The sequence below is a fragment of the Equus przewalskii genome, chromosome 4 (genome assembly GCF_037783145.1).
Source record: "Equus przewalskii isolate Varuska chromosome 4, EquPr2, whole genome shotgun sequence".
NCBI lineage: Eukaryota > Metazoa > Chordata > Mammalia > Perissodactyla > Equidae > Equus > Equus przewalskii.
The window spans coordinates 6,201,590-6,214,660 of NC_091834.1; the positions used below are offsets into that span (position 1 = coordinate 6,201,590).

The window sequence follows — 13,071 nt, forward strand, 5'->3', positions numbered from 1 at the left end:
CAGCGAAGGCTCTGTATTGAACAGATGCCTCTCTTTAAAGAACAAATGACACTTCATTCTCAGGTTGTAATGGATTTGATCATTATCACAAGTTGCTTAGGTCAGGCTAGCTGGAAAGGGGGCGGGGTGCAGTCAGATGCGTGGGGAGGGCCGAATGCCTTCAGAGAGTTGGTGAGTTGAGCCAGGGCCAGCCAAACCACTCCAAGCCCAAGGGATGTCACCAACTGGTGAACGTTATTGCCTCCAGGAGAATCCAGGCTGTGGGGAGAGACAGGACAAAGAACTGGAGAGTGTGTTTTCAAAAGATGATAGCTGTAACCACTCGGATCCATAGGCGTGTGTGTCTGTCATGCACAAGGCATGACATTTCTAAGCAGGGTTAGAAATTTGATTACAATGGTTATTGATCATATCGAATGAGATGGGTTCAATAAGTAAGGGTTTCGCAAACTACCTCCCACCTTAGGTACTTTTTTAAAGGGCACAGGAATGGATGCAAAGCATCCCCATTGCAATGAACACACGTATCCATCCAATCTTTCTTTCTTACCCAGAAAGCCATTTAAAGGCTAATTCCTAGGTCCGGTGGTAACAATAAGCTGGAAAAAGTAAAAGAATTTTTAAAAATTTTGTCTTATATGTGTATGTGTATGTGCACGCGTATTCTTCTGAGAAGATGGAAAGCTGTCAACAAACATGTCTGCAGGCAGAAAATTCTTTGCTGTGTCTGCAGTACTGATTTCAAAGCCTGTTTAAGAGAAATCTCATTGTGGGGATAGCATTTTAAGGTCAATTTAGTGTCCAAGAAGCTTAACTTCTGCCTGCTCTATTCCCTGCAGAAATGAAGACTCCGGAGAGAAAAGTGGTGGCAGTGAGTACGGTTGGCCCCGGGGCACCTGACTTGGGGGTGGGTGGCCAAAGGCTCCCATCCCCTCCCAGGCAGACCTTGCCACCGCCTCATGGGGGTAGTTATCATTCGGGGAGAGGCTGGTCTTTGGCCACTGGAACAGATTGCTCTGTGACGAACTCCTGATAGAATTTGTTCCCCCCGCTGAACACGTCTGCTGATGTATTAGCAGAAGAACAGGATTCCATAAATATTAAATAGTGATGTTTATTATCTACACCAACTCTCTTGGAGAGTGAGTTGGGGGAGAGAAGCTTAAAGACCAGAACTGGTGCTATAGGCTTCAAGGGTATTTATTTTTTCTTTGCTCTTCCACAACCTTGCAGAAAAGTGATAGAGAGAGAACGCTGCTTGGGTCCAGGGTTGGCGCTGCCCGCTTGGCCACGTGACCTTGCAGACTCCCTCAGGCTCTTAAGCTTTAGGATTCTCATCTGTGGAATAGGAGTGAGAACACCTGCCCGAGATAACAGATGGGGAAATGTTTTGAACACTGTTGAGTCACCCAAATGCCAAGTGTTACAGGATGCTGGAGAGTTACCGCCCCATCTTGCCTCCTTGATTTTCTTTTACTGAACCTGACCCGCCTGATCCATCACTGGGAATCGATGGAACTTGAAAGTGACCCCTGCAGCTCTCCCCCACCCCCTAATGATAAGACTTTGTTATGCCCCAAGACCCTAAATTTGGGGAAGAGTATGCACAACGAGGAGGACAAGCCAGTGCACTGGAATGCTTGCTTTGGGCCCTCACCTGAGTGTTTCCACATATCCGTCTACCTGATAATGGGAGGCAGAGGCCTCTCTTGTCTCCCCAGGTCTCATTGTCTAAGGCAAGTACCTTTGGTGATGCCACTCGGAGACTGCCTTAGAAATAGGTAATATCAAATTAATCGCTTAAATGAGTAAACCCCCAAGACCACAAACAGTGTGGCTGCTGAGCTGATCAGGGGGATGAAGCCCGTATAGTCTGCATTTCCTCTCTTTTCAGAGCTGGGGAGCTGCGGGCAAGGTGATGGCTTATGTGATGAAACTGGGGGTGAGAAGCGCCACTACACTCCAAACACTGTCCCCATCAGCTGCTAAAGAATGGCACCATGGGAGGGCACCATGGGAGGGAAGGAGGTGTTTCCATGGGGACAGAGGTCAGGTCCTGGAGGGTGGTGCAGAGCACACATCAGGGGAAGACAAAGATATGGAGCCCAGGCCAACATTGCATTGGCCTACGTGAGGGGACACAGCCAGAGCCCAGGATTGGGAGCCCGCCCGTGGTGCTCGTCTGTGCCTGCCTTGCATATCTGTCTGGCAGAGTCCACAATGTAGATCTTAGCCGGCATTGTGTGGTGTTTCTGCACTTCCTTCTGTGCAGCTTAAGTGTCATTTACTCAGGATGCTTTCCTACCCGCAAGGTCTGGATTAAACATCCTCTTCTCTCTCCCTCCTGTGCCCCCATGGCATCCTATATTCTCCACGGTAGCCCTTAGCACTGTTTTGTAGCGCCTGTTTGTCAGTGGCTCCCATTCAATTGCAAGCTTTGTGTGGGTAGGAACTGTGCCTGCCTGGTTCACGCTGTGTCCCCAGCATCTAGCACGGCCTGTTAAATAAATGTCGAGAAAGCCCTGGGTAAGGAATGTGAGCTGTGAGGATGAGTGGCCTTGCCTGGGGGGAGGAGTGTAGGGTTGTGCTTGAAGCTGTCTCTTTTTTCTCCTTAGGAAACAATCCAGATGAACACTGTCTTTGATGGAGAAGCCATAGACCCGGGTAATTAGGTGGCAGTGCCACCCACAAGGGTGTTTTCCATATTCCAGGCTGGTGGGGTCATGGGGCATCTTATCCAATTTCCTGCTCTTGATTCAGTCTGTCAATCCATTTGGTTATGTTGCCCCTCAGTGCTGGCCCTTGTAGGCACAAGGTCGTGGGTGAGGCCTCAGAGGGTTTCCACCTAAAGGCTTCCACTCAGGGACCACACCTGTGTCTAGATTCCATCCTGAAATCATGAACCAATTCAGGGAATTGGTGGCATTCAAGAACCCACATTTTTTCCCTGCTCATTGGGACTCAACCTCCCCCCTCCTTTCTGAATGCTTCTAGTACCATCCTATTGGTGGTGAGAGAGATGGAGGCATGGCGAGCTCGGCTTCTTTTTTTCGTAGATCAGGGCCAAGAATTTCTTCTTGGTCGGCAAGAGGAACATAAGGCAAAGCTGGCCTCCAGGGCTCTCATCACCCCCACGAAATCAGCTCCAAATTTAGCTCCTTTACATGCATCCCTCCGCTTACAAAGGCTCAATTATAGACGTGAATAAAAGGAAGGAAACCAGAGTCAGGAGGCAAGCGTGTTGGCTCCCTGCCACCCTCCATTGCAGTCCTCCTCTGAAGGAGGATGGCTCCTCTCCAGGAGAGGCTGCTGCTGCCGGGATTAAATTTCCCTCTATTATTAGGGACTTGTTACCATAATGTGCCCACATTAGCATAAGTGCCGGTGGGATCCTCTGCCGAGAGGCCACTCATGTGGCATGGAAATGGCAGGAGCTGGGGGCTCATCTTGAAACTCGATCTTCTGGGGAAAAAGCCAGGGAGGACCCGGGCTGTTATCCTGCGTTTGTGTGTCTGAGAGAAGAAAAAGGAAGAAATGAGCCAACTGGACTAATGTGAAGGAGCACGTCCATTAGCATCCACCAGCTCCACACGATAAAAATGGTTTCCTTGCATCATCTCAACTGGGGCCAGATTTGAGTGTCTGTGTCTACAAATCTCTGTGAACCTAACATCAAGAAAAATCAGTCTTTTCGTCCTTCCTTGGTGAATTCCTTTTTATATCAGGGATTCAGGGGTCTTTTAAAGCAAACACATCAGAATGTAATGGGGACGCTATCAGAAATTGAACCTAGTTGATCCGAGGCTCGCCTGGTGTTCAAGATTTATGTGGCCTTCTAATCTTGCCTCTGAGATGGCCTTGAGACTCTCCTAAATCTTTCCCTCCAGGGAGGTACGATAATTGCCACCTGTGTGCTGGAGCCCTGGAGCTCTATGGCTCGTGGAAAGGGCAGGCCAGTGAAGATTTTGCTAGTCACAAGCCTGTTTTCTATCTCAATTATTCACACCTTCTAGCGAGCTTCATCTTGCCTCTGGGGTGAGAATGGAGTAGGGTGAAGATGGGGGATGAGAGAATCATTTGAATTCCTTCATTTACCTGCTGGTTGTATATTTTTCCCCCTAGTTACCGGGGCAATATATGAATTCAACTCAAAAACTGGAGCCAGAAGGTGGAAAGATCCTTTAACCCAACTGCCAAAACGGAAGGAGTCCAGACGCCTGGGAGCTGCTTGGAGTGGAGCCACCTCTGGGAAAGAGACCGGGCCACTGAGGGGCACCAACAAGAAAGGAGATAGGCTGAGTGGCCAAGCGCAGGCTGAAGAGGCAGGCCTGGGTTCTAGAGACCAGGATGGCAAGCTGAGCACCCCCAAGAACAGAAACCCAGCCCCCATGAGCAGGGCTTTCCCCAAGCCACACCCAGAAAAGTAAACGGTGTCTGGTTGACAGGCCCACAGCGCAGCACTGCGAGGGGCCTTGACTGTCCAGCCTCACCCTAAATTCTCTGAGGGCGGGGGGGTATGCCATAGTGGTGAAAATGTGGGCAGAAAGGACTCAGAGATTCGGGGCCCCAAATGGGGCGTCAAAAACAAACAGAAAGGGGTTTGACCCCATAGTTGCCTTTTTCTCTCAGTTCTCTGTGCTTCTGATCAGCTGACTGTTAACTTCTGGGTGCCCGATTGTAGTGTTTCAACTTCACATTGACTGCTAGGAAGCTCCGTGCAGTTCACCCCAGGACTTCTTGACATAAATACTGAGGACTCCTCTCCCACCTGGTTCCTTCTTATTTTCCTGCCCTTATTTTAGTATCAACCAGATTCTGTCACTTATAAATACAGTTCGACACCAGGCACCTTTGTGAGTCACCCCAAGTCTTCTCCAAAAGAAGAGCAGTAAAAAAAATCTGCGTAATTAGTGAGTTGTTCATTTGGAAAGAAGAAAACACAATAGATACCTTTCATTCTTTTTTATTGAGGTATAACTGACATTCCACAAAGTGCACCGATCTAAGGAATTCGGCTTGATAATACATCATTGCCTCCCAGAGGCAACCACTAGTCTGATCTTTCTCATCACAGATTAGTTTTGCCTGTTTTGCATTTCAAATAAATGGCATCACACAGAATGTGCTCTTTCGTGTCTGGCCTCTTTTGCTCAGCGCCACGTCTGTGAGATCCATCTTGCTGTCCTGTAGATCAGCATCCAGTTCTCTTCACTGTTGTGTCATATCCCATCATAGGAATACACCACAATTTATTTATCTGTTCTACACTTGGGTGGCTGCCTCAAGTTTTTTGCTATTATATGTTACGACACTATAAACTTCCTTGGCCGTGTCTCTTGGTAAGTGTAAACACTCGTTTCTTCTGAACATATTCCTAGGAGTGGAATTGCTAGAGCCATTGCCGGAATCTGCTGAGAATTCCAAAGGTGACAGCTCCAATTTACACTTCCACCAGCAATGATTGACAGTTCCGATTGCTCTACATCCTTGGCAACACTTGGTATTGTCGGTCCTTTTAATTTTAGCCATCCTGGTTAAAATTTCTTTTGAAATGAAATCACTCTTTCTCAAAGCTAAAATGATAGCAACATTCCAACCTCCCAGCCCTGCTCCTGCCCTACCTCCTGTGATTGGAGGGGATCACAGGACTCAGAGCGGAGACGCAATGGGAATCTCTATCCAACCCTACAACTGGGACTTCCCCCTGTGGGTGTGAGCAATGAACTGAAAATACATGGTACTGTGACGGACTAGGAAATGGAACTTTCCAGTGTGTGCCTACTGGAGGCTGAGCAAGTCTCGCTTTAGCTCGATGTCCTGCCCCCCAGCTGCTGAGGTCCTAGTCCAATAACCACAGGGAAGGGTCTCCTAGAGCAGAAGCCCCTTCCCAGTTGGGGAGCCAGATGAGCACTCCCCAGGCCCACCATGGCCCGGGGAAGCCAGGAGAGATCCATCCCCAAATGCAGAACTTCAGAGAGCGCGGCTGCCCTTTACCGTGTGCCTGCCCACCAGCGTGACTTCTCGAGAAAAAGAAACACTTAAAAAAATGCCCTGTCCGGGCCCAGATCGGGCGTGATTTATTAATAAGGGTTGGTTGCCTGGGAACTCCCTTGAATAGGTTTAAATTTTGCAGGAGAAGGCAGAGCTGTTCCTTTGTGGAGGTTAAAGTGGGTGAAGTGGCTGATTACCCATTTAAGAAGCGGCAAGTCCATGGATCCCTGAGCGAAATGCCTTTCTCCGAAGCTCTCAGGCCTCAATGCAAGTAAAATGAGGCTCAGGGAGGGCTGAAGGGGGCCTAGTAACTGTTTACGAGCCCATTAAGGATGATTAAAAGGAGGGCGCTGAGCAGCTGTTGGCTCTTCTTCAGTGACGAGAGGGCGAGAGGGAATTGTTCTTCTGGGCCAGAAGAACAGATTCAAGTCAGGCACAGGGAGGGACTTCCTGAAGGCTGGCGTCTCTTTGGAGAGCTCAGTGTCTTCCCTGGGGATGAGCAGGAACAGCTGCTTGTCTTCCAAGCCCCAAGAGTGTGAGCCCTGAGGAACCCAAGATGTGGGGTCGGGAGTGGGACCAGGATGCTTCGGGCCGGGGAAACCCTGCCTCTTCTTTTGCATATTTGGTCAGTTGAGGAGGGGAATTCAGAAGTCTGAGGTCCACAGCGGAGGCCATTTCATTTCTAACATCAACCAGGTTTGAAAAAAGACAGTTGTCCGAATAAAACAAAAGCCAGGGAGCCCTGTGGATCTTGTGAAAGTTTTCTCACATTGCCCTCCCAAGGCCTTAGACAGGTATGAATTCATTGCAGCCCATGTTGACCTGCCGATTCTGAGTCATGAGAAAATGGAGCGAAGTCACTCGGGGATTAGACCGCGGAGGGGTCCAGAGTGGCTGAGGGGTTTAAGCCGCATGGTGGACTCTGAAGTTCGAGCTTTCTGTGGCGCTCAGCAGGAAGCAGGGTCCGCATCTCATCGGCCTGTGTCAAGAGCATGTGTGGCTAGAAGCTGGGCAACGCACTTCCCCACCTCAGAGCCCGCTTTCATGCCTGTAATTCTGTCTTTTGCTGTTTTATAGAATGTGTTTTGTGATGGCTGAGAAAATTAGGCAGCAAAACGAGTGAATAGTGAAAATGATCACCCACTGAAACTTGATGTTTCTCATTTCAAACTTAATATGTGTGTTTATACCTCCCATTTATTCAATAATATTTGTGGAGCATCTACTGTGCACTAGGTACTGACTCAGCAAACACAGCAGCCCCAGACCCTGCCCTTGAGCAGCTTACGTTTTGAATCAGCCCGATGAGGAGCCAGCCCCAAAGGATCTCTTTCCAGTTCCATCCTGGCCTATTTGTCCCTTGGTTCCTTGAGTCTTCTAACTCAGAGAGAAATTCACCCAAACCTGGAATCTCCTTGCTGGAAGAACAGATCACTCAGAACCATTCGAGTGTTTTTTAAAAACATAATGGGGAGCCCTGGTCAGCACATAGCTGAGATGCTCAAGTAGGGCTCCAGCCTTGGGTCATCAGGCCAGCAGCTGTCCATCCATCTCCGGATGGCAGCTCTGAGCCCAGGGTGACTTCTGTGTGTGGAAAATGAAGCATCCTGAGGTCAGTGAGACATCTGATCTGGAGTTCAGGGGAAAGGTCAAGCATACGATGGTGGGGGGGCTCAGATCACCAACACCCTCCTGGGTGTCCCCTGTATTGGGGGTGGGATGCAGCTCCCGCTCTAAGGGAATCATCCAACTGAGAAGATCACCAGCTCATTGAGAAGACAAGCGGCCACCACACAGCTGCGTTATGGGAGCCAGACAAGGTCCATAGGCAGTGAGTGCTGGAGAAGGTGGACGTGGGTCCAGCAGTCTCTGCGTGGAAAATGGAAGGTCTGGAACCTGAAGGCGTCTTAAAGGTAGAGATGAGTTCAAAGGGGGTTTAGAGAAGAGAAATTCTGAGCAAAGGCTAGAGCGCTCAGAATCCTGGTCTTCCGCCCGTTTTCGACACATGCCTGTCTGGTGTTACCTGGGAATAACCACAGCCCCACACAGTCTCCCGGGTACATAGCGAGACTCAACAAACATTGGTAGAATTGGCTTGAACTGGGCAAGCCTGTGGTTGGTTTTCTACCCAGCTCATGAGACAGAATCACAGCTTTTCTAACTCGATCTAGACAGGCACTGTGAGAATGAACAACAAAGAGGGCCGAGGGCCTTCCAGGTACCACAGTTCTGGGTTCTGGGCTTACAGCCGCAAACAGAACAATGTTCTTAGTGTTTATATCCCAGCGAGGCAGGAGAGATGGAATACACAAACGGACAACGGCCAGACCGTGGATAAAAACGGAGGTCTGACCCACACCTGCAGCCACCTGCCCAGGATGCCAGCCCCTCATCTACAGTGGACGGTCCTGCAGGCCCACCTCGCAGGAAGCTGGACCGCTATCCCTTGCAACAAGCCAGCCAGCTAATAACAACTCCTGCAAGAATCTGCCCCAAAGGGCCAGGACTTGATTCATAGCTGATGGCTTCCCTGATTTTTATCCCCACTTCCAACTTAGGACCAACCAGAGAAAGCAAAATAGGCAGCCTGGGATGTCCCCTCCTCTGAGCCCACCCACAGCCTCCAACAGCCTCCAGCCAGGGCACTCCCAAAGCCTTCTCTTTCTCCCACTAGAGAGCTTGCCCTCTGCCCTGCCTGCCTTGGAGTGTCTGCTAACATTCCAGTGACAGTGGCTGACGCCCTTGCTGTAGTAAGCTAGGAATAAACAGCGATTTGCTTTTCTCGTATGGCTCATCTCCACTTATTGCCACAGGAACGACAGACAAATGGATTATATTTCTAACCCTGTGTATGTGTATATGTATACCGTATGTGGATATGAATAGATCTCATATGTAGATATATGATGTGTTAATAGCGGTAAATGCCATTGGGAACAGTGAACAGGGTCAGCATCCTGGAGGGTGCGGACGGCCACTTTAAATCGGGTGGACAAGGAAGGGTCCCTGGTAAGGTGGGAGTGAAGCAGTGGAAGTAGGGAAAGAGCCTTCGAGAAGAGGGTGCAAAGGTAGGGTGCCCTGAGGGACAGCAGGAGGAAGACAGTGGCGAACACGAGGACCGGAGGAGCTGGCTCCAGAGAGGTGTGTGTCTGTGGGAGGAGGCTGGGGCTGTGTGGTCTGCGGGGCGCGTGTGGTGAGGGGCTGGGGGTGGTATACACATCACGGAGGGCCTTATGGGTTGTTGTAAGGACTTTGGCTTTTGCTCGGGGTGCGATGGGGAGCCCTTGCGGGGTTTGGGGGAGTGACATAATTTGTGTTTTAATAGCATCTCTCTGATTGCTGATTTGAGAATAGACTTCAGCAGGGGAGGGAACGGAGGTGGAAGCAGAGATTGGATTAATCCAGATATGAGGTGGAGGTGGCTTGGTCCAGGGTGGCAGAGGCGGAGGATGGTCGAAACCCTGCGGGACCTTTTTGAAGGAGCGTCCCAGACGTGAAAGAAATCCCTAGTTCTCTCGGGCCCTATTCCTGGATAAGATAATGACCCCCCCCACCCCCCCAACCCCCCCCACCCCCCCAACCCCCCCCCCCGGGCCCAAGGCAGGGTGTAGCCACTCCCTCCGTGGAAGCTACCAGACGCAGCTATTTCAGAGGTCACTGGGAAGTTCTTCCTGAATGCGCCTGCCTGCTGCCTCCTCTGTGAAATCCTTCGCTATCAGGGGGAGGGCGGTCATGCATGTCCATAAGCCTGATGGGGGAGTCAAGAGGCCCTCTCAGTGTTTCTGCCTCATTGAACTTCCTGTCAAGACTCCAGACAGGCCTGGCCGGTGTTTTCCAGGTCAGGGTCCTGTGCCCTGCTGAGGAAAGGCTGCAGGCACCTCCTTCAACCTGAGACTCGCTCTCAGTCTGAAAAAGTACAGTTCTGATTAAACGCCTTTCACCAGGACACCTGAGCTGTAGGGAAAATTGTTGCCTGTGACGCCCAAGAGAGTCTAAGATCTTAGGAAAGTCATCTGTTTAGAGGGGAAAAAGGGAGATGAATGTGTCCTGGAAGACTGGGGCCTTATGATCAGATTTTTGCAGGCAGTCCCAACTAAAAATGGTATATCCTACCAGCCCCATGAGGACAGACCGTAATTATCGGTCGTGATTTTTGGTTTGGAAAACATGATTCTTATAAGTCTTAAAACCAAGGCAAAGCATGCTTTTGCCTTGCCTTCTTCCTGGGTGGTGCCCACGAGGGTGAGGCTGGCCAGGGCTTGGAGGCGAGCCTCCCGTTGCCCATGCACTGAGCCCCGTGGACTCAGAAGCCCTTTCATTTCTGCGGTTTTCAGAATCGCCCCCTGGCAGCTGGGGCCCCTTCAGGACCAGGAGCAGCTGCGGGAGGGAAGCTGGTTAGTCTGATTTACAGGCGAGGCTCACAGAAGCTCCACTCTCTTCGCTGCCCATCTCGTTTGTTCATCCACAGGCAGGGCACACTCCAGCTGGCATGCCAAGTGGTTAGTTTTTTTTTTTTTTTTGGTAACAATTGTATTATTTGTATTCTAATTTAATTCACATACCATAAAATTCAGCGGTTTTTAGTATATTCACAGAGTTGCACAACCATCGCCACTAATTCTAAAACATTTTCATCACCTCCCACATAAACCCCATCCCCGTAAATAGTCATTCCTCATCCCCAGGCCCTGACACCTTCTAATCTGCCCTCTGTCTCTATGGATTTGCCTATTCTGGACATTTCCATAAATAGAATCAGACAGTATTGGTCCTTTTGTGTCTTGGCTTTTTCACTTAGCATAATGTTTTCAAGATTCATCTACGTTCCAGCAGGTGTCAGTCCTTGATTCCTTTTTATGGCTGAATAACGTTCTATTGTATGGATATACCACATTCTGTTTGTCCAGTCATCAGTCGATGGATATTTGGGTTGTTTCCACCTTTTGGCTATTACAAATAATACTGCAATGAACGTTCATGTACCAGTTCATACGCGGATCTATGTTCTAATTTCTCCTGGACTCTCCAGGAGTGGAATTGCTGGGTCATATGGTAATTCTATATTGATCTTTTTGAGAAACTGCCAGGCTGTTTTCCAAAGTGCCTGCGCCATTTTACGTTCTCACCAGCAATGCATGAGGGTTTCACCAACTTTTGAAACACCCGGGGGAGGCGCCCTCAGCCCAGGCTGCAGCGTGGGGCATTCGGCCCTTCCCGGAGCCCATTGCTCTGGCTGAGGAGTGTAGGCGTGGTCTGGAGTGCTGGTCCACCTCACTGAACTCCGCAGGGGCAGCTCCCTCTGCACCCGAGTGGTCTGCAGATAGGTCTCCACAAACCTCAGGATCGCAATTGTGCTGGGCATACTACCTTCACCATCTCAAACCCCCACAGTGCTCTTTTGAGGATGGTCCATTCCCTACATTTTACAGATGAGAAAGCGGAGGGTGGAGAGATCAGGGGGCTTGCCCAGGGGTCACAGAGCCAGGACAACAACCTAGGTGTGTCTCCTCCCAGCCTGTGCGGGAAGGACCTAGTGAGGACCTTGATTTGTGTTCTGGTGGGGAAAGGTGTCGGAAGGCTGAACCCCCAGTGGATGCTCTGACTGAATAACTCTCTTTGCTGAAAGTCCCAGGCTTCTCATGCTGCAGCATCCCCAGCCTCTAGATGAGCCGAGACCCTCTGAGAGAGTCCTCTCCTGCATGGCTTGCAGTAGGATCTCAAATAGCCACTGGCTGCCCTCGTCTGGCCAATTCAGCCCAGCGCATGTGGCTTCGGGCTGTGTGAAAGGCAGTCTATTCTTTTCTCTGTTCTCTGCACATTCCTTACCTGCCTGCCGCTCAACAAAAGCTGTCTCATCTTGGCTATGCGTATTCAAGTGCCTTCCAAGATGTTAAATCAAGATCTGGGCCTCTAGGAACAGCCCCATCTTCCCAGAGGCGGCCGGCGCTGCAGTTACTACTGTGGGCCGCCAGGGGCTCTCTTCGCCATTTAGCTCCCATGGAGTGGTCCAGAAACGCCTCTGGGCAAGGCTGGCTCTTCCGTCTTCCCACATCTCCCTAAGCTGTCCAGGGTATGTGGCTTCAGGGCCTGCAGAGAGCAGCCGCAGGGCACCACGGTCAGGATTCCACCTGTGGCCACCCACAAAACCCCAGAGCAGCAATGTGGTCGCTGGAAACCAGGGAGGGCCCAAGGAAACCTGGAAGAGGGAGCCAGCGGCCAGCTCCTCCCCTGGTGGCCCTTTCCCGGAAGGCCCAGGACAGCAATCAAGGGATTTTGCCAAGCAAGCTATGCCTATTGACCAAAACGGCTCCCAGCTGGGCTCAGAACAACGTTATCACTGTTGACATAAGTAACAGAGCGGGTTAGACGCGGACGTGGTGCTTGGCGTCTCTGGATACATATCCCCGAATTTTATTTCCTTAACACATCATCTGGCCGCAGATTCAGGAGAATGACAGTCCCAAATTCTGTGTCTTTGTGTGGTTGAGTGTGTGCCGATGTGTCTGTGTAAGTGTCCATGTGAGAATAATTAAAATCACTTTGCATTTACAGAATGCTTGCAACGTGCAAGATCCCGTGGGGTCCTTTGTATTTATATTTATATTTTTATTTTATTTATTTATTATATTTTATTTAATATATGCTTCTGGAGGTACTATCTAATTTACCCGTGAAGAATGGAAGCTCAGAAAGGGTGAGTGACCTGCCAAAGGTCTCACAGCTAGTAAGCAGCAGAGGGAGGCGGGGTCTGAAAGCAGGTGTGGCTTCTGAGTCCCTTTATGCCAGGACTAGGGTCTGGAATTCCTGGTAAGACAGCTCAGCCTCCTTTGCTCCCACCCCAGGACTGCCTTAAGATGGGGGCTGCTTTGGAAGAAGGGTGAAAAGCTGGGGGTAGACTCAAACGAGAAGGTGAGGATGAATCTGCAAGCTCTGTTTAAGCAAGAATAGTCTGCGTGCCTTAGAAATCCACCAGCGCTTGGGCAAGGCTGCCAGGATGGCGCCCTTTGCACCCAGCAGCTGGGAGCTCGCTGGTGTCACCGGGCACCGGGAGGGAAAGATAAAAAGGGAAGCGAAGAGGCA

General features: G+C 50.3%; 1 protein-coding gene across 1 annotated transcript in view; it reads left to right on the forward strand.

Annotated features, from left to right (window-relative positions):
- Window positions 1-5,121, forward strand: part of CDHR3 (cadherin related family member 3) — a 129,516-nt gene extending 124,395 nt beyond the window's left edge. Inside the window, exons 17-19 of the mRNA XM_008527394.2 lie at window positions 840-871; window positions 2,616-2,664; window positions 4,123-5,121. Coding sequence (XP_008525616.2) covers window positions 840-871; window positions 2,616-2,664; window positions 4,123-4,427 — 386 coding nt within the window. The 3' untranslated portion in view covers window positions 4,428-5,121. The remainder of the gene's footprint in view (window positions 1-839; window positions 872-2,615; window positions 2,665-4,122) is intronic.
- The last annotated feature ends 7,950 nt before the right edge of the window (window positions 5,122-13,071 follow it).